Here is a 20,605-nt window from a genome sequence, read left to right on the forward strand (position 1 = left end):
TTCAATGCAGGCTGGCACCTGGTGACTGCACTACAGCGCTATGGGTAAAACAAGCGCACCGCTGTGGGAGCCGATTGCGAAGGATTGCTGCTGTCATCCAATGGGAAAGGTCGTTTCTGCCAACGCGAATCAACTAGCCAATCTCATTGGGCCAAAGGCGGAGAAGTGGGCGGTACCAAGCATGGTAGGTTGTACCGCTGAGTATGATTGACGTTGGGTTATCTGTTTTCCGCCTAAACGGCGCCATGAGTAAATATGTTACACAAATACTGGTATTTGCCCTCACTACATCTGTGGTGTGGTATTATCATTCGACAGTGTAAGACTGACAGAACTCATTTCTTGCTTTGAACACGGAGGTGGGGAAAGAGGAAGGCGGACAGGGCATTTAAGTCTTGCCTCCGTGGCCACTGGCCACTCCCTGTTGGCGCCCCGTGGGCTGGGAAACAGCAGGGAGGCGGGAGGAGTCAGTCAGGGTGGAGGACAGGAGACCCCATCACACTCACTGGCTGTAACAGCGCTGGGAGGAGAAAATGGCCTGCTTGTGGGAGGGCTTTTATTATTGGGATGTGCGAGGGGGCTGTCAGGGAAGCAGCACATGTGCCCATGTAAACAGGACAGAGGGTGGAGTCCATCTTCAGGCCAAGCCTGCATCCAACCAACCCTGTCTGAAGTCACACACATGTGATGTCACTTCACTTCACCACGGAGGGGATCAGTTCTTTTCATTATTTCCAAACCGTTCCTCTAAATAAACACTGTTCACTCAGTAAGGTTCATCAGTGCAGTGTTTCAGTTCACAGCATATCTGCCTCCATGCACTGATCCTTCAGGAAAATTAGCAGTGTCACAATTTAAGTGATTGAATGTACTTTTCAAGTCCAGTTTAAAGTCCTATATTTCGTTAAAGTATGGTATTGACAATGTTAACGATGACTCTGTTCCATTCAAGTGTCCCAGTGAGCCATGACAGTGTGACAGTGAGCCAGCATGAACAACACCAGGACCCTGAAACTGAGGGGTCGGGATTCAGCCATCATTCATTTCATTACCAACTCCTGTGTTTTCAGCTTTCATCAAAAATCACACCTGGCTTCTGTTACATAAGAGAAGCTGATGCCACTTCATCACATCACCCTTCATAAAAGTGGTTCATGAGTTGTAACTCATGGCTTTATTAACATGAATATATGCTCTATAGATAATTTATGAGCAATAAACAATAACAAATGTGCCAAAGGTGCCCAGCCCACATGCGCTTACAGAGGCCATTTGAATACATTTGAATACATTTGATGCTACTTTATAACTTTTTACTCCAATAATAATTAATCTATATAACACTAGTTTTGGTGATTAATAAAAATGAAAATGAACTAATAAAACACAAGGGATTCTTATAGTTTGAGCTGCCCAGTTTAAACTGTAATAAAGTAATTCAAATACGCCCTCTGGCTGCAACATTGAATTGATGAACACATGGATGCATGACTAATGATAGTCCAATTACATAACTTATATGATCACTGCTTCCTTAAATACTTTTAGTTAGGTGAGAATTTGAATGCAGTACATCTACTCGTAATAGGGTGCTCTCTTTGCAGTGTGATCACTTTTACTTTTACTTTTACGTAAAATGTCTGAATAGTTCTTTCACCTCTGACAAACATAAGCCACAACCTGGCAACTGGGATTTCTGTGCGTGGTCACAGCTTATAAAGCAGTAATGAAGGATTAATTAACCCTCATTAAAGCAATCAGTTACAGTTTTATACTGAGTCTTACAAGCCGAAAAGCCCCTGTGAGCGTTCATTAGTGATACATGAATTACAGGTACAGTTGTCAGCTGCAGATTTTCATGGTAAAACACATTTCAAACTAAATAGCTGTGTACAATAGATCCATAAATTAACAGGACTTATTTGTGAGTGTGCTGTGGTCACACTTTGCCATGATTTTGATCACTTCTGTTGCATAACCAGCCTTCACCCCTGACATTTCCAGAGACGTCTGTGTGTGTGTGTCTGTTTCTGCAGGATGTGTCACAGCTGCGGCCCACGCTGATAAAAGCTGCTGCAGCTCCGACGATGAGATGCAAAGTCACTTCCTACAGTGCGCTCGGACCCCATCTGCACCATCTCTCCACTGGCTGTGCGCGCACATCCAGCCACCAGCATGTAGGCAGGCTGCCACCAATCAGAGGAAACTACCAGAAACTCGCATCATACATTAATCATCGAGGAGCAGAGCAGGCTGGGTGCAGCTGGAAGAGTTTCCTGAAGACTTCAGTTAAATTTCAGACCTCTCAGTGTGCGCCAACAGGAAACCAGAGGCAGAGACTGACAGAACTGAAACCTGCGTCGGTGAAGGTAAAGGCGCTTTTCTCCCGTCAAGTTTGTTCTCTATTCTGTTGTTTGGGAAACTGAGTATGCTTTAATTAATTCAGCACGACCTATAGACACCTTTTTAAAGCTGGTTATGGGGGAAACCTTGTTGGCTTTATACAAAATGTTCTTACAGTTGCAACAAATATGAAACATTTATTCACGTTTTCAATGAGGAAGGCCTATATCGTCTTTATAATCACAATCAGTATGAATATTTCAAATCTTATATGTTTTCTATTTATTGAAATAGCATTTTTGGCTGTTTGAGCTCATATATCAGACAGTTAGGACTGTCACACGGGTATGGTCTGTCAGTCTTTGTTTATTTACCTGCCCTGCTTTACTGTGTGTCACTGTATAATCACTTTATGTAGCTACTAACTATGTGCATGTATCTTCTTTTATCTTCTTACTGTGCTGTATGCACTTTATTTGAACATCCTCAGATAGTTTAGCGCCTCATGCATTGATACAGACTTTAGATATTTTAACTTTTTTTGTCTTGTTGTTTCTCTTTTATGACATTTTGTCCTGAAGAAATAATGTTTGATTTTAAATGTATTTTTTATTTGACAGTAAACTTAAACTTGACCTTATACGTGAACCTGATGCAGTGTAGTTGTGTTTTGTCATAGTTTGATTTATGTTATGTTTAGACTGATACATTTGCTTTAAATAAAGTTTTGGTGCGACAGTGAATACCATCCATAGAAACATGTCTGTGTGAAAAGGCATCACCCCTTCCGTCTACTATTTCAAAGGCTCCTTCTGGTTGTCAAAGAATACAAGTTATGAGGAAGCATCCTGTTAACAGTCTATGACATAAAGAGCTCAGCTTAAATGATAAAGGATCATGCCACAAAACACTGAATGTCAAGTGAAATGTTATCAGTTTGAGGTTTCTAAACCAAACATCAGTGAAAATAGAAATATATTGTCTATTGGGGCTGCAAATAATGATCATTTTCATTGTCAGTTTCTTGATAAATCGATTGTTTGGTCTTTAAAATGTCAGAAAATGAATAAAAATATCGATCAGTGTGTGATCAGATGTTGTTCTCAAATGTCTTGCTTTGTTCTCAACCCAAAGATATTCAGGCGTTGTCTTTGTGCCTCTGTAGCTCCGACCCTACCATGTTCCCTGGCTGCCCGTGAACTGAGGCAATGGAGAGCCCGTCGTCCACAGTGAGGCGGCGAGCCTGGATCAACAGCAGCCGACAGTGTCTCACTCTGGAGGAACTGGACCCTGAATGGCCGCCGTTTAACCTCCCCTCTGCCTCCGTAGCAGACGACGACGTCTTTTCCGATGGTGAGTCTAATTTTTGGAGAGTGTGGGGAACCCCACCACATGTCTGTGTCCAGTGTCTACAGTTCATGTCTGAGGATGCTCATGACCAACAACAGATTTAAGAGGAAATGTGGGAGATTCTGAAGGCAGTTTATCGTCACTGTAATTTCTGTCAATACGAATACATCAAATAAAAGACTTGAATCACTTCTTCTTTTAGACATAGCAAAAGATTACTGTAATACAATCCGAGGTTCCACTTTCTCATAACAGAACATTAGTGTTTACAATGTGGATGATTGTTATAAAGGACAAGTGAGAAATAGAGCAAAAGATTACAAAGAGTTGTTTATTTAATGAGGATTACTCATTAAGCTATATATCATACATGTGTGATTTCCACAGGATGTTTCACAGGAAAGATTGCGAACTGGCTCCTGCATTGTGGGTGAGTCAGCTTGCTTTACTACTTATTTTTTTGTAAGATGACATTTTTTGAGCGCTGAGTGTAAGAGGCTCTGAAGGACGAGGTGTCAGTCACTGGAAACTGGTTTCACAAACAGTAAATAGACAGAGGAAACTCTCTGAGGTCAGGTGTTCCAGGAAGACAGTGTGGTGAGGTAGCCACAGTATTGTTTTTGCCACAGTAGCCTTAGAAGATGCATTTTTAGAAATATCTTTGGAAAAAATGGGCTTATTTTAGTTCTTTAAAACTGTAACGTTAGAATACAGACAGCTGTCTGGCCCGTATGACATGCGTGCAGACAGCTTTTCAAAGCAATGTTGATTATGGTTACAAAAAAAAGTCTTCCACTCCCGACGCAACCGTACAACCTGAGCCCTCTGACCTTTTCAGGCATTCCTAGTGGTTTAGAGTAAAATAATTATATAGTTGGAAGGAAATAAAAGTTCCTTCTTCCTGTCACGAAGGAGGACGTCAGTACATCAGTACACAGAGACATTATTTACTCTCTCTTATATCAGTCATTGAAAAGGAAACGTCACTGTCGGTAGTCAGTGATGTGCTACATATAGTGTGTCAGCATCTAAAGAATACGTTAAAAAGAGTGGAGGATGGTTTCTGCACTCTGAGAACTCAACGTGATAACGATCATATCAGTTTGGAGGTGTTGAATTTAATGCTGCTCAGCATGCGAATGTTCCTTCAAGAGGAAGTTGACAGACTTCTGTAGGCTGATGAGAGCTGATTGGGGAGTCGATCTAAGCGGTTCTCACAAGCATGAAGCTGGTTTGCTATCATGCTCTAAATGAGGCTATCTGTGCAATCACTCATTTGATAGAAGAGGTATGCAAATGACTGATCGGATGTGTGTGTGTGTGTGTGTATGTGTATAAATCAAATGTTGGCATGTATCTTACAGGTCGGACGACTGCTCAGAAACCTCCGGTCAGCTGAGTTTTGGTGAGTATGAAGTGAAACAAAGCCTTATCATGCAAAACAATATACCATTTAGCAAAAGTCAGTTTGGAAGTCTGTGATGAACTTCACGTTAATTTACATGTTTGCATGTAACCCTAACCCTAACCCTGTTGTTGTTGTAAATGCAAATCAACTCAAACTGAAACACTTTTCTTTTGTATTAAACGCTGTCCACTCACACCAGCAGAGGAAGTATCCAGATCCTTTATTGAAGTAAAAGTAGCATCACTACAATATAAAAATACTGAATTACATTACAGTAAAGTGAAAGTCACTTATTAACTCAAATAATTTAAGTATTATCAGCAAAGTAAAAATACTGTAAGTCTGAATAAATGGCCCCTGTGAGTGTTATACTGTTGTACATTATATAATTGGATTATTAGTAGTGTTAACGGTATAATTATTGCATATATCTTACTTAAACCTATAACAACGCATTATGTATATGTATATTTTGCATGTAAAATCATAATATGTAAAATAATGTGGGGTAAAAAATACAATATCTCCCTCAGTATTGTAGCAGAATAGAAGTATAAAGCAGCATGAAATGGAAATTCAAGTAAAATGTAAAAAAGTACCGTGCTTGAGTAAATATTTGCTACTTTACACCAGTACAAGCAAGATTTCATAACTTTCTGTGAAATTGCATATGAAATTATTTAAATCATTGACTGTGTCTTTTTTTCAGAGTCTGTGCTGAAAGCAAACAACTCTGAGGATGACCTGAGTCTCGGTGCTGATGGTAAGTACGCGCAAGCACACACACACACACACACAGACAAAGGGAACTAACAAAGCAGGAAATGTCCTTGTAGGAAAATGAGGTGTGCACCATGAATGTTCAACAAGCCTACGTTTGTTTTGTTGGTAATTTTGGCGACAAAGCCGCACATAGACAGACACATTTCTGCATATCAACTGTATTATCTCACAGAAATGTCCAGTGTTATGCAATATTACTATATCTGTGCCAAGGAGGAAATTTTCTGAGAAGAGGAAGCGTAGGAAGTCTTGATATCTTTGGTTTTTATATACACTTAACACATATGCAGCCTTATCAGGGCCACACGTACGGCATTTACATCAGAAAAGAGAGTTATATAGATGCTGTCATTAGACCACATATGAATTCATACATGACATTCATACTGATATAAGTTTTTCATCACCTCAGCAGCCATATGACTGCTTCTGTCAACATGATTGGGTACAAAGTGAGAATTCATGTACAGTGGTGTGAAAAAGTATTTGCCCCCTTACAGATTTCTTCTGTTTTTGCTTTATTGTCACACTTACATGTTTCAGATCATCAAACCAATTTTAATATCAGACAAAGATAACCTGAGTAAACACAAAAAGCAGTTTTTAAATGATGATTTCATTTATTAAGGGAAAAAAGCTATCCAAACCAACCTGGCCCTATGTGAAAAAGTAATTGCCCCCTAAACCTAATAACTGGTTGTGCCACCCTTGGCGGCAACAACTGCAACCAAGCGTTTGCAATAACTGGCGATGAGTCTTTCACATCGCTGTGGGGGAATTTTGGCCCATTCACATTGGAGGGTTTCTGAGCATGAACAGCCTGTTTAAAGTCATGCCACAGCATCTCAATTGGATTTAAGTCCGGACTTTGACTAGGTCACTCCAAAACCTTCACTTTGTTTTTTTTGAGCTATTCAGAGGTGGACTTGCTGGTGTGCTTCGGATCATTGTCCTGCTGCAAAACCCAAGTGCGTTTGTGCTTAAGGTCACGAACTGATGGCTGGACATTCTCCTTCAGGATTTTCTGGTAGAGAGCAGAATTCATGATTCCATCAATTATGGCAAGTTGTCCAGGTCCTGAAGCAGCAAAGCAGCCCCAGACCATCACACTACCACCACCATGTTTGACTGTCGGTATGATGTTCTTTCTCCGAAATGCTGTGTTAGCTTTACGCCAGATGTAACGGGACGCACACCTTCCAAAAAGTTCCACTTTTGTCTCGTCAGTCCACAGAATATTTTCCCAAAAGTGTGGGGGATCATCAAGATGTTTTTTAGCAAGTGTGAGATGTGCCTTTGTGTTCTTTTTGGTCAGCAGTGGTTTTCTCCTTGGAACTCTCTCATGGAGGCCATTTTTGCCCAGTGTCTTTCTTATTGTTGAATCATGGACACTGACCTTAACTGAGGCAGGTGAGGCCTGCAGTGCTTTAGATGTTGTTCGGGGTTCTTCTGTGACCTCCTGCATGAGACGTTGATGCACTCTTGGAGTAATTTTGGTATGCCTGTAGTCCTGGGAAGGTTCACCACTGCTCCATGTTTTCTCCGTTCGGGGATAATGGCTCTCACTGTTGTTCGCTGGAGTCCCAAAGCCTTAGAAATGGCTTTGTAACCCTTTCCAGACTGATAGATGTCAATGACTTAGTTTCTTGTCTGTTCTTGAATTGCTTTAGATCGGGGCATGATGTGTTGCATTTTGAGATCTTTCAGCCTACTGCATGTTGTCTATTTAAGTGATTTCTTGATTCTACAGCTCTGGCAGTAATCAGGCCTGGGTGTGGCAAGTGAAATTGAACTCAGCTTTCAAACATGTGGTTAATCACAGTTAATTCATGATTTAACAAGGAGGGGGCAATTACTTTTTCACATAGGGCCAGGTTGGTTTGGATAGCTTTTTTCCCTTAATAAATGAAATCATCATTTAAAAAGTGCTTTTTGTGTTTAGGTCATCTATGTCTGATATTAAAAGTGGTTTGATGATCTGAAACATGTAAGTGTGACAATGAAGCAAAAACAGAAGAAATCTGCAAGGGGGAAAATACTTTTTCACACTACTGTATCTCTGGAAGTGCTGTGATGTTAATCAAAGCACATACACAAAGACACGTATTTGTATTGGCACAGGTTTTCAAATACACTGTGAGACTGACATTCAGATGCATGAAGACAGAATTTTTCCTCTTGTTGTTTCAGCTTCTTTGTTAGATGGTGGAGAAATTATATCTGAAGTTGGGTGAGTAGCAACTGTAATATTATTTTTGCAGTTACCATAAAAATGTAAAACAAGGAATTTTGTGCTACTGAATCACTGCACTGACAGAGGTCATTTTGTATTTTTAACGCAGTTCAGAGGAGATTTAGAAGAGAGATGAATGGTCTTTGATGTGTCTCGTGTTGTAGCCTCACGTAGAGCTGTATTAACTACACCTCCAGCCCAGAACACATCGTTCAGTTTAACTCCCACAACCCACCTCACCTGACGCAAGCTGAGCCTCATACCGGGGGTGTTTCTGTAGAAACGATTCAGAGGTGTAAAGGAGAAAGCACTCATTCATCACTTGATTATAGGCTAAAGTTTGGCCCTTTATAGTTTTGAAAGAACCCCTGGAGAAATTTGACTTTGTGAATTCACCAAATTAACACTAAAGAAACTTAACATAATGGACTGTTGTTATTTTTCCTCTTCTCCTCACTCTGTGCTGACCATGAAGCCACAAACAAGGTCGCGGCAAACTCATCAGCAGGTCAGTGAACAACCTCATCTTATTTTGTGTTTAAATGTAAATCAAACACAAAACGAGGCGTTGTATGTGGTGTTCAGCTGACTAGTGTTTGATAGCTATAGGTGTTTAATTATCAATAAGATTAATACTTCAGATTACTGTATGTGTCTCTCACATCTATAGTACCCCTCGTCAGGAACTATGCCAGCTGTCACAGAACCTGGGCCACAGCATGGCCTCCAGCTGCCTCTCTTCCTCCACCTGTAAAACAACATCAAGGTGAGGCTTCAGCACTTTTAAAAAAATACATTATTATTATTAAGTTAGTTATTCTGTAGGTGTGAATACTTATATCCAGGCTCTTTGCCTTTGAATGACCTGTTTGACAAGTTAGGTTAAGTCTTAGGTTTTTTCTTCTTTATTTATTGTTTTCATTTTCAGTTATTGCTCACATGTTGGATTATTTTATAAAATGCTTTGTAACTCTCCTAATAAGCATCAGACATGCTAGAAATCAATTTTCAAGTGAAGTCGATTGTATAAAGCCCAAAATCACAGATTTGCCCCAAGAGGCTTTGCAAAAAAATCTCTCTTCTTACATGCACACCAGTGTATCAGAGGTCCTGCGTCTGTGTTCGGAGGATGCGGAGGAGACGCTGTACGAACTGGGTTTCGGCTGTGATGAGCCACAGGTCACTGTTCGCATTCCTCCTCGCTTCTTCACCTTCCCCTCTATAGCTATGGGCATCAACTTCCGCCTCTTCCTGGACTCACAGCTACGGCGGATACGAGAGGAAGACCCCAGCCTCTCTCTTGCTAGTAAGGCTACAGAGCTGTTAAATCACTGTGCTGATGTCAAAGATCATCTTTTCATATGAATTGTATGATATTGTTTGATGTATGATAATGTAACAAATGAGATCCAGATATCCAGATACCAGAGATATTGCATTAACTTGCATTTAATTCTTTCTCCAGGTCGTTTTAGACAAGTGCAAGTGCTCACAGCGATGGCCAACGCTTTCTACTCTCTCTACTCTCATGTGTCTCGCACTCCTCTACAAAAACTGGCTACACCAGAGTTTACCTTCTCCTCGTCCCCTGTGGAGAGGATCGAACGCTTCAGGAGCACTGTCCGCAGCGAGCCACGTTCTCCGGTGGAGAGGCTGAAGGAGACCGTCTCTAAGATGTGTCTGTACACGGGCTCTCCTCGCGGGTCAGACTCCACCTCTCCGCAGCCCTCACCCAAGAAAAGGTCCAGCCTCCCCAATGTTGTGGATGTGGTTCTGGAGACAGTCAAGACTGGGGTCACCAAGAAACTGGATTTGGGGGAGTATGATAGAAGTAATTCAGCTGTGGACGTTCAGCTGGAAGCGGATGGTGATAAAACTTGTAACAGTTGGAAAGACGGGCAAACAGAGCAGATCATAGCAACCACAGGAATTCTTCATAATGGAAATAAAATCTGCCATGAGGAGATGGAGTGCAATAAACAAACAGATAATGCTGATATCGACAGCATCAAATCAGCAGACCTCATCACCAGGACTCACAGTGTAAGAACAACTCTAGCGTTATCAGGAGAAACTGTGATAGAGACAGATCATCAGTTTCCTTCGTGTCAGCCAGAGCTGGAGTCATGTTCAGTTCAAAGTGACACAAGGAATGTTCATCTGAAACCACTTGCCAAGGTTACGCATGATCTAATCTGCCCGCAGATATTTGAGAATGTACATCAGGCGCCTTTCTGCACACACAGTCCAAAAACAAACACTTTACCTCCTATCTGCTCTGAGACAAAAAGTACAGATATATCATGTTCTGGATCACATAATCCTCATACGCAAACTGCTATCTCTGAGCCTGACAAGGACTTGCGCGCTGGTGATGTTGTCTCTTCAGAGGAAGCCAGACAGCTCAATGCTTCCGGATCACTTCCTGTCCTGGCACCCAGTGGTGGCAACACCCAGTGTTGCATCACTGTGACTGGCTGGGAGGGGGCTTCTTGTTCCCTTAATGCACCACAATCCAGTCACACTTCAGCTGTCCCACCTGTCCGGACGTGTGAGGAGCCATTTAATGAGGGGAAAAGCTGCCATCTGAATCTACTGAGCCTTCACGGCCTGGGTCTCAACTCCTTTGAGCTGGAGGAGGTACAGTAGCTGTAATAGTCCTGCACATGTGCAGTATATATGGACTGTAGATTGTGATATTTTTGTTTTTCTACAGTATAAACTGCAATTGGGATTTTTGCAGATAATTTATATACAGTATGATATTCAGCTTGTGTAGCTCAATTTGAAAAGAATGAAGCACATAAGCAATTCATTTGGTTGATTTTACAGAAAATATCTCACCCATCAATCCAGGTTAAAGTCTGTGAACATCCATGATAGTAATTACAGAACTTACGCTAAAAGATCAGCCTCTTCCTTAAACTGGTTTAAGAAACACAATGAAAGGATTCAGCCAAAAAAAGAGTGGCTCAGTAGTTCTTAAGTAAGTAAATAAGTTAGATGCAAAAAAATGCCCTACACATAAGCGCTCAGTGTGATGTTGATAATGAAACTATTCATTGCTCAGCCCTAATGGTGTATAATTTTTCTTGATATTGCTTCCTAATTATATGTGTCAAAACAGACAAACAGGATAAAATACATACTTCATTTGCTTTTTTTTGTCTCCATAGGTGCATAGCGCGGAAGAGGAAGATTTTGTACATGCAGAAACTTCAAGTATAACGATCTCCCCATTATCCAAAAAACATCAATACAAAGGTATACTATATTCATATTTCATTTATGTAAGTTGCATTTTTTTGCACTGCAGTCACATTTTACAGGAACGTGACTTTATTGTTGCTGTTTCTAATATGCTGATTGGCAGTTTGTGTGGTTGTGGAATTGCTGACCCCATTCACAACAAAACCAGCATTCTCACAGTCCAAACGGTTATAAATGTACGAAGAAAATGGTCTTGTCAGTCAACCAGAGCACAAGCAACACAACAATGGTTTTAAAAATGCACAAACAAATTTGCGTGTGTACCAAATTTCTTGCTAAACTAAACTTGAACGTTTTACTTTGTGCTCTGTCTTGTATTGAAGTCAGACATGATGTGTGTGCAGGAATTGAATAGTTATATACAAATGTACGTAGGAAAGGATGAATGTGTGAGCATATGTGTATAGGGGTCATTGTGCAGGTGTATTTGTCACTGGGAACATACTTTATGTTCCTTTGTGTTTATTTTCAGGTCAGACTGCAGCTGCACATGTGCAGTGGTACACAGTGCAGGGAGTTGTTGCCTTATGGCGTTTTTGTGTGCTTGTGCAGGTGAAGTGGTCCGTGGCGACAGCATGCAGTCAGACAGCAGCGGCTACGCAGATGAAGAAGTCAACCCCTTATCAAATGTACATAGCAGATGACAGAAAACCCAGAACTGCATTTAAACTTCAATTTCTCACCTGTGGACTTTTCCTGCACTGAAGATTTGACTTTGAGGATTTGCATCCAAGCAATGACCTCCACACACACACACACGAGTAAGATGCCATATTGTAAGAGACTTGCTCACATTTGTTCAGTGCCCCACACTGAAGAAACTTTATATATCCACTGAAAAATGTTTCAGATAGGCAAAGAATTGGATTTCAGAATTGTAAATAATTAAACATACAACAAATTTCAAAGGTTCAAAGGTCTTGATGAAATACTGTGTGGACCATATTTTATTAAAATGGTAGTTCAATCTGGATTCAGAGCATGTAAAAGTTATTCAGACAATTGTTGGCAGTAAAATTTACAAAAAATGTTTTATTGGTCAACAAAGTCGATTTCACATGGAGCTCACAATTCTGTTCATCGTTTCTCTAAAACTGGGCCACATTTATATATCACCACAACAAAGAACTGTATTCATGTCAGCATTCACATCAATGGTGTCAGCACCTAAAATTCACTAAAAACCAGCTGTAAAGTTCCGTGTTTCAATAATCGGAAAAAAGCAATATGCAGAACTACCTTTTCAGAAAATGAGGTTACATTAAACACACTGTACCGTAAACCAGTGGGAGTAGGTGAGCAGACACTTGGCCAGCCTGCATTGTGCAAAGGACATGATGTTTTTAGGTAGTGGCAGGGCCGGCTCTAGGCATAGGCCATATAGGCGGTCGCCTAGGCGCCCCACCCCCCCACCGAGTGATCGGTGTGCATCTCGCCTAGGGCACCATTATGGCTAGAGCCGGCTCTGGGTAGTGCAAACTGTTTACTATCTTCAATACTTATGTCAGCTGAGTGCAAGACAGCATATCAATCAATAGGCAAATACAGTCAGGTAGGTGGACATGAATCCTTAAACCAAGACACAACAGGTAGTTAGAGAATATAATCTGGAAAAGAAACCATCATTAACTTTCCAATATTGTTACAGAAAATCAGTCACAGTAACAGAAAAAAAAATCACTGGGTTTGGATTATAATTGAACCAATAGTGTGTGCGATGAGCACAGCATCATTCTGAAGGTGTAACATTGAAACTGCATAAGAATATGTGGTAGTTTTTGTCTGGTCTATGATATTGAAAGTCAAATTAAGGTTTTAACATGTTTGGTGATTACAACTGGAGCTGCAACAAAATTCAAAACTACTTGTTTCCAGCTTTTCTGGTTTCTTTATTTCTCTAGAACAGTAAACTGAGTAACATTTGAGGACGTCATCTTGGGCTTTGGAAAACACTCAACATTTTTCTACATTTTCTGACATTTTCTAGACCAAATGACTAATCAATTAATCGAGAAAATAATCTACAATGAAAATAATCGTTTGCAGCGCTAATCATAACGAGAACAAGGCTTCAGACGACTCACAGTACTTTGTACTCTTTCACTGTAATCGTGTATTTGTTTTACAGTGACATTCATTTCTAGAGCTAATTGCTAAAAGAGTAATAGAAAAAATGGCAGTTACACTTTACAATGTTATTTAAATATTCAGGACTAAATGGGACCAATAAGTCATGTAAATGCAATTGTAATATACAGTATATTTTTTTGTTTTATTATCCTCATAATTAAAAATACACACAGTTGGAGTACTTTCTCCCTTAGTGTTCATAAATGTGAAAATGTCTGATGATCGTGTTGAGAGTTGCTGACAAGCTCTGAAAGCTGTTAACATACGGCCAACTTTTCCGAGCAAATCTTTTAAAAAGGGGCAAAATTATACAGATCACAAAGACAATTCATACTAATATCAGTCATCTGAGTCTACGGATTCTTCTTTTTTCGATTTTCGACTTTGGGAACGCTTCAGAGTAACATGATTAGAAAGGGGTAATTTCCAAAATTCAAATCTCATTTTAACTCATAATGTTACACAAACATGTTGAGTTTCAACATCAAAGAGACAAACAGTTTGAGTTTTTAGGATTCAAATTAATACACAACAAAAGCCACATTTTCAAAACTCATATAATCTCATCTGAAAACAGGGCAGTCTTTAAAATAATCATCCTCTGATTTCTATCCAGCAGAGTCCTTTTTCTCTCCATATTTCGGCACATGAATGAAATTTTTTTCTCAGGTTCATCCATGTGGACGGGGATTAAGCGAAGCACCAATAATTGGCCAGTTTGCAGCCCAATTTCTACAAACCTCTTTGACCTTTTGCACTTTTTGTTGCATCAGAATTTGCAGTAATTTGGGAACTCACTCAGAGCACCATTTATGATTTCAGACATTATTTTAACCTTTGGAGAGTAAAATGTCAAGGAGAGGGGCACATGAGTTTTTGGGCAACTAAATCTTCATTGGCAACAATATGAAATCGATGTGACCAAAAAGAGCTCCAGGGGTTCAGTCGGGGACAGAAAAAGTCTTCATTTCCAAATTTGAGGTAATTCACGTTATTTGAACTCATCACAAAAGTGCCTCCGTCGTCCAAGGTGGAAATTTATCCCAACATCTTGAAGTGGCGAGTTCGAGTCTGTGAGGAGGCAGATGACATCACTTCCCTCCAGCCATGATTTTGAGGTACTGCAGTGCATTGTGGGCTGCATTGGCTCGAGCGGCATCTATGCTCGGAGCAAAGCCGTGGCACACTGTGATTGGCTGTGTGGACAGCTCCACTAAACACTGACACAGGCCGCTCAGACTGCGCTCCTCTGTAACAAGAAGAAACAGGAATGTTAAAGAACATCAGTATAAAATAGATGTTTCCGCCATCAGTGTTCTTTAGGAAATGTCTCTAGAAGGTAAAAGGTAATGTATCTCCATTATCAATGCGTTACTACTCAGCTACAAAGCTGAGAAAAAGAAGCAACTCTATGCATCTGTAATCATCAAAGTATTACTACTTGACAAGATTACTGAGTGCTGGCTCCTCATCAATATCCAGCACAAATAACAAATAAATATGAGTGATTAAAATAGAACAGTAGAGCATTAAAGGATAATATAATGTAATCCTTTCAATCAAAGTACGCCCACTAAAAGTGCTTGTCTTTGTCATTGGCAGGCTCAGACATTATTGCAATTCAAACACACCAGATCCATTGACAAAAACAGTAATTTTACCTCGCATAACATGGCTAACCTACTGCTAACTCAATCACTTAGTTTGTTTGTCTTATTGTGAGTTACATAAATATGGTGTTGTATCAGAACTTTTAAAACACCAAAGTTACACAACAACACAAACAAACTAACCAATTGAGGCAGCAGTAGACCAGCGACTCCAGTGTTCTGTGGGTTAAAAATATTGTTTATGTAAATGGAGTCTGGTGTCTCCACGGCTGTTTCTGGTTAAATAAAAATGAACTAACCCTAATCTATTTCCGTAAAGTTTTCTGACACTGTGGATGACAGTCAGAGCCTGTCAGACAAACATTCTGTGGATGTACTGGATGCTGTTGCCCAGGAATTCATTATAGCCATTGTAGCCTGTTCTCGGCTGCCAGCTCAGGTGATCTACTGGACCAATTCCAAAACCTTTTGTAAGTGTCATGCATTTTGACCTCAAAATATGTAAAATAGGGCCCAAGTCCAAAAGTCCAAAATGGTTCACCAGCACAAAACTGTGACAACAGCAGCTGCAGGCTACTTTCTCCATATCTGATGACACTAATGGTAACCACACAGCTTACCATTTGGTTTCTGGTATGGTGCCATCAAAATGTATCCACAATGCTGTAAAAGTCTTAGTTTGGTGTAGATGGTGTAAAGCAGATGTAAATGCAGTAACAGGCTCCAAACACAAATCTGCTGCCAGAGAGGGTTCATCATTTGCACAGTGTAAGCTCAGCTCATTCATTCATTATATCTACGTGCTCCTGGCTAAAATGCAGCTCTTCATGCTTGTCACTAGTGATTTCCATTGACTCCTCATTTCTTGTAACATTCCTCATAAGTTTCCACTGTAGTCAGAATGTGGTGCTCAGCAGAAGTTAAAATAACTGTGTCTTATCCTAATGTGCTGTTTGTGTACGCACCTAGATCCAGGTAACTGACGTCAAAGCGCTGCTCCAAAGACAGGTCGCTCAGCAGAGAGCAGAAGTTGGAGTCGGAGGGCATGCCCAGAGGGTGGCTGCGGAGCTGCAGGATCTTCTCTCCGGCAGAGTTACGCAGAGAGTCCCACGTGCAGCTGAAGCCTTTGCTTTTGCCTGACTCAGCTCTGCTCCCCATGTGCTGTGTGTACAGAGGATTCACCAAAATCACCATTGGTTACATGTTATGCAATGTTGTGCATCCTAATGCAGAATAACTAAACATGCAGGAATTTCATGGCCTATTTCACAGAGAAAGGCCATATATGTAAGTTGTCACCATGGTGAATGTGTCGTCTTCTGTGTCAGCGTCGTTGCTGCTCCTCAGGTCTACTGGGACGTCGTGTATTCGCGATAGCATCTTAGCTGCTGCATTTCTCTTGGCTAGCTTCTTGGAGGTTCCACTTCCTGGAGAGCAACAGGAGGCTGAGCCTTGCTGACAGGTATTGCTTCAGTAAGACTTAAGACAAAGAGCTTGCTTGATATCTGCTCTAATTTAGCTAGCCTAATCTATATCTTGCTAAATGAGATATGTTTCTGTCTATTAGCGGCATCTGTCAGCCGCGCCAGAAACTTGTCAGTGCTATTGCAATTCATGTATTGTGAGTGTGAGCCAGTGAAGGTCAGAAACTATTCAGAGCCCCTGTAGAAGGCAGCACACATGATTTTCTTAAATTTAAATATGCCAGTTTGTATCACAATCATTTCATTAATAGCATTAGTTATCAAATATTTCATCACTGATGTAATGGCACTTATCAGGATACTGTGAATATTAAATACTAAATACCATATATTGCAATTTTGATATACACCAGATACACTGTAAATACACACTGCACAATCTCCAGCAACGAAACATGAAGCGTTTTACCGATTTCGACAAATCTCTCGACTCTGCAGGTCATGGTGAACTCTTTGCGGTGTGCTGGACCAGACTCCTGGGTGACTGTGTACTCTGGCAAACGCCATCCTTTCTGTACCACCAATTCCTGACAGAGAAGAACACAAATGAATACTTAAAAAACAAAAGGCATGCACCTACAAACTATGCAAGTAGTTTTTTTACACACAAAATTGGGAAAGACTAAGAAAACAATGACAGTGTTTATTAGCAGACAGTCAAACAGCAAAATAAAACAAACTACTGTAGTTATCCTTGTTTATTATTGTTATACCTGCAGTGCTCCTACGGGGTTACATTCAGACTGCTGGGAACTGCCTGAGGTCTTCATCTCTGACTGGGAACTGTATGGAAGATGAGAGAAAACAAACACAGAAGAGTAATGAAACCACACAGACCTCCCTCTCATATTTGTTTTATGCTTTGCCAAGCCATTAGATGTACAGAGCATACCGAGATGTCTACAGTATACATCATTTTAACTTTTAAGGCAGTGTGAAGGAAAAAAAAAACAAAAAACTGACCCGTCTCCATCAGTAGACACGTCAATCCCAATAAACCCTTCTACTCCAACACCAACTCCAGCAGGACCTCCAAGGCCTCCCTTCAGCATCTTCAGAGCAGCCTCAGCTGCTTTGTGCTTGGCTGCCTTTTTGCTGGGCCCTTGGCCGGTGCAGCTGATCTCTCCAACGGAGACGCGGAACGTGAAGTTGGGCTGGTGGGCCTGTCCCTCGGCCTTCAGCAGGTCGTACACTGGGGTCTTGCCTATCCGCGTTCCATACTCCTGCAGCAGACTGATGGGCGTCTTTCCGGGATTCACAGCCAGCATTTGCTCAATACTAAACAAAGGAAAAATCCAGTGTGGGAATGACAGTTGAGCAACCATGGTTACGACAGCACTTGAATCATTGTTGGAAACAATGACGTAGTAGTGCGCTCTGGAGCCACCAGAAGAACTGCTAAAACCACCTCCAGCATGCAGCTAAAGGGGTTATGAATCAGGGAGATTGGAGGAAAGGCTAGAGGAGACCTCCTGTCAGTGAGAGAGGGTCTGTGCATTTTCTATGAGGCGAACAGACCACAGTCCACCTCTGCTCTCCTGAACCTGTCCCACAACGTTTGATGGAGTGTTGGATTCAGCCACTTGTTTGAATTGTTTGCTCACCACTCGCTATTTACTTGAACATTTAGAGAGAGAGGATGCAAACCTTAAACAGCTGTTTCTACACGCCTCCTGCTGCTGACTTTGAACAAATTTTGCGAACGCTCTCATTAATAAATGTCAATAAATAATACCTTGTTTAAACAGAGGTTTGTTTAGTTTTAACAGCTAGCACCCAGACATTTTCCACTGTGCTTCAGGCTCTGTGGATATTTTAATGCACCCTGTTACTTTTTCTCTCCCACTGACCACTTCAACCACATGATTTACAATGTTTTAGTAAGGCTTTAATTAAAAATTCACTCTGTATTTGATTTTTGGGTGTGCCAGCTGCCTCTTTAGGTGGCACAGGTACACTCTGGCACAACTGTGGAGGGCTGAGATCACAGGAATCTGCGGTTTTCAAACTAAAAGGGGTACACATTTATTATCAACATAAGATAACTCAAAACATGCTTACAGTTAAGTGTGTTAATCTATGGCGCAGTCATGGGTGTGCCTGTACTTGTACCACTATCGTATGTGTTAATGCAACATATCTGTTTATTAACATTGTACTTTTGCTGCTTATTATTGTTTGTGTACCTTGTGCAAGCACCCTATAAACATTAATATATATAACATTAAACAGTTTAAACTCTTATCGTCAGTTAATCAATATCTCCTGTGGCGACAGAAATCTCAGCAGCAGCTATCTCCTTGTTTACATACCACAAGGATTAATGATGAACTCACATGAATTATCAAGTATTATCTAAGATTATTAAGGATTGTATAATTTATATAAGACACTTAAGAATGTAAGAAAATGTGGAAAACCAAACCTATTCACAAACTTTGTCACACCAGAGGATGCAAAGTAATATGCAGTAACATCTCCCTACTAAATACATCCTCCCTTCAGAAAGGTTATAATGTTCAGTTTATGTTGAAGCTGTTTTAGAGGTGTTGATTCAAGTTGTATGGCCATTTTAAAAGCTGCAGATAGAGGTGCTGTTTGAATGCTCTGTGGTGCACTGACAAGTGTTCTTCTTCTTTTGTCCACCCACTTTATATCATTGAGGGTGGTTTAAACAACAGAGCCTCTTGCCTGCACTAGTTTTATCGAGGTGTAGCCTACCTGATGAACTACTGTATAATCAGTTTACTGCTCAAAGTGCCACAGAAATAAAGTTTACTCTTCTGGCTGTATCTTGGACCACATGTGCCCTAACAGCACTGGGTGCATCCAGTGAACACACAGTTATCAAGAAGCCGACAAAAAAAACCCAACAGAAATGATTTACGTGGCTCCTTATTTTGAAGCTATGCAAGTCAACTTTATGCAAACGAAACGTCGGTGTGTTAGCAGGAGTTAAAAACAGCAGCTTTGTTGTGACAAACACTCCAGACGTCTGTAATAAAGGTTTAATAATCAGACTGCTAGCCACTGTGCTATGCTATCTTAGCTTCTGTGCAGCTTCACCTGGAGCACCCGGAGTTTCTCTTCCAGCTGTCCGATGCTGTCTCGTCGTTCATTCCCTATTTCACGCAGACAGAGCCGGTCGGTTTCGGATGGTCAGTCCCCCCACCACACCGGACACTTGCTTTCATTTGACGGTGTTTTCGCAGACAGATGAAGAGGTGACAACATGTGAAGAGCAGACGAAGCGCCCCTCTCGCAGCCAGCTCCCTCTGCAGCACAGATATGACGTAGACCAGTTCCCGCCAAACTCGGGCTCTCATTGGTCCGTGGACTCGCTCCGTGATTGGTTCGCTTTGGATACCGGAAGACACCGACGCGGCTGTGATACAAAGTTTTTCGTCACGCAGTTTGGACAAGTGCGTGAGGAAAAAGATACAAATATCCAGGTGACAGAAACAGGTGAATACTCACTTAGCATGAAACAGACAGGAAACTTTAATAAGTAGCGCTGCCACAATGTACAAACTTCATTAAAAGCAGAATCCGTCCATTTGAACGTGTGCATAAAGTAGCCCAAAGTAGTAACACACGTCACACAATAACAAAGGGAAAACTCTTTAACATTTTTATTCTTTAACGCTACTGCAGACAAGGCATTGAAAACAAAAGAAATGTTCTTTAATGAAGCGCTATTTCTGAAATCTTCGAATTGCATCTGTCAGATAAGAGGATGAAAAAGTATCAGAGAGTGGAAGAGGCAGCTGCACTTGAACAAATATCAGCTGCTTCTATATCATTTTGCTCACGTTGTGCGCCAGTGATGGTCACAAGACCATTTGTTTAGCTTAACATCCTTAAATTGCGTCTTCTGTGTAATAATTTGTTAGGACTAAAAGGAACCAGAAGAGGGCGACAGTCAGCCACTGATCTGCCCATCTGACAAGCCTCTCTGTCGGCGCCTTGTTAGTGCTGTGGGGCCTTGGGCTGC

The 20,605-nt window shown here is 41.0% G+C and overlaps 2 protein-coding genes across 2 annotated transcripts; one reads left to right on the top strand and one right to left on the bottom strand.

Moving 5' to 3' along the window:
• The first annotated feature begins 2,348 nt into the window (after positions 1 to 2,348).
• On the top strand, positions 2,349 to 13,009 carry tespa1 (thymocyte expressed, positive selection associated 1). The gene is made up of 12 exons (XM_070852319.1): positions 2,349 to 2,369; positions 3,478 to 3,696; positions 4,081 to 4,123; positions 5,058 to 5,098; positions 5,811 to 5,864; positions 8,075 to 8,114; positions 8,593 to 8,625; positions 8,788 to 8,883; positions 9,215 to 9,423; positions 9,583 to 10,757; positions 11,294 to 11,381; positions 11,940 to 13,009. Exons 2-12 carry the CDS (start codon positions 3,552 to 3,554, stop codon positions 12,029 to 12,031), a joined length of 2,016 nt encoding a protein of 671 aa, XP_070708420.1. The 5' UTR covers positions 2,349 to 2,369; positions 3,478 to 3,551; the 3' UTR covers positions 12,032 to 13,009.
• tarbp2 (TAR (HIV) RNA binding protein 2) lies at positions 12,402 to 19,874 on the bottom strand. Its single transcript, XM_070852341.1, has 7 exons — positions 19,678 to 19,874; positions 17,575 to 17,889; positions 17,325 to 17,394; positions 17,021 to 17,138; positions 16,427 to 16,554; positions 16,093 to 16,288; positions 12,402 to 14,766 (listed from the first exon to the last, which is right to left on the bottom strand). The coding sequence occupies exons 1-7, from the start codon at positions 19,728 to 19,730 to the stop codon at positions 14,609 to 14,611; spliced, it is 1,038 nt and encodes a 345-aa protein (XP_070708442.1). The 5' UTR covers positions 19,731 to 19,874; the 3' UTR covers positions 12,402 to 14,608.
• Between the last annotated feature and the right edge of the window lie 731 nt (positions 19,875 to 20,605).

Source organism: Pempheris klunzingeri, chromosome 2, assembly GCF_042242105.1.
Source record: "Pempheris klunzingeri isolate RE-2024b chromosome 2, fPemKlu1.hap1, whole genome shotgun sequence".
Classification (NCBI taxonomy): Eukaryota; Metazoa; Chordata; class Actinopteri; order Acropomatiformes; family Pempheridae; genus Pempheris; species Pempheris klunzingeri.

Excerpts from the sequence above, each read along its gene's own strand:
- tespa1 (XM_070852319.1), top strand. The coding sequence starts at position 3,552 with ATGGAGAGCCCGTCGTCCACAGTGAGGCGGCGAGCCTGGATCAACAGC. Across the intron at positions 8,626-8,787 it reads CGCGGCAAACTCATCAGCAG|TACCCCTCGTCAGGAACTAT; the intron begins GTCAGTGAACAA and ends TCACATCTATAG. Across the intron at positions 11,382-11,939 it reads CAAAAAACATCAATACAAAG|GTGAAGTGGTCCGTGGCGAC; the intron begins GTATACTATATT and ends GTGCTTGTGCAG.
- tarbp2 (XM_070852341.1), bottom strand. The coding sequence starts at position 19,730 with ATGAACGACGAGACAGCATCGGACAGCTGGAAGAGAAACTCCGGGTGC. Across the intron at positions 16,289-16,426 it reads AAGACGACACATTCACCATG|CACATGGGGAGCAGAGCTGA; the intron begins GTGACAACTTAC and ends CTGTACACACAG. Across the intron at positions 14,767-16,092 it reads CGTCAGTTACCTGGATCTAG|AGGAGCGCAGTCTGAGCGGC; the intron begins GTGCGTACACAA and ends TTCTTGTTACAG.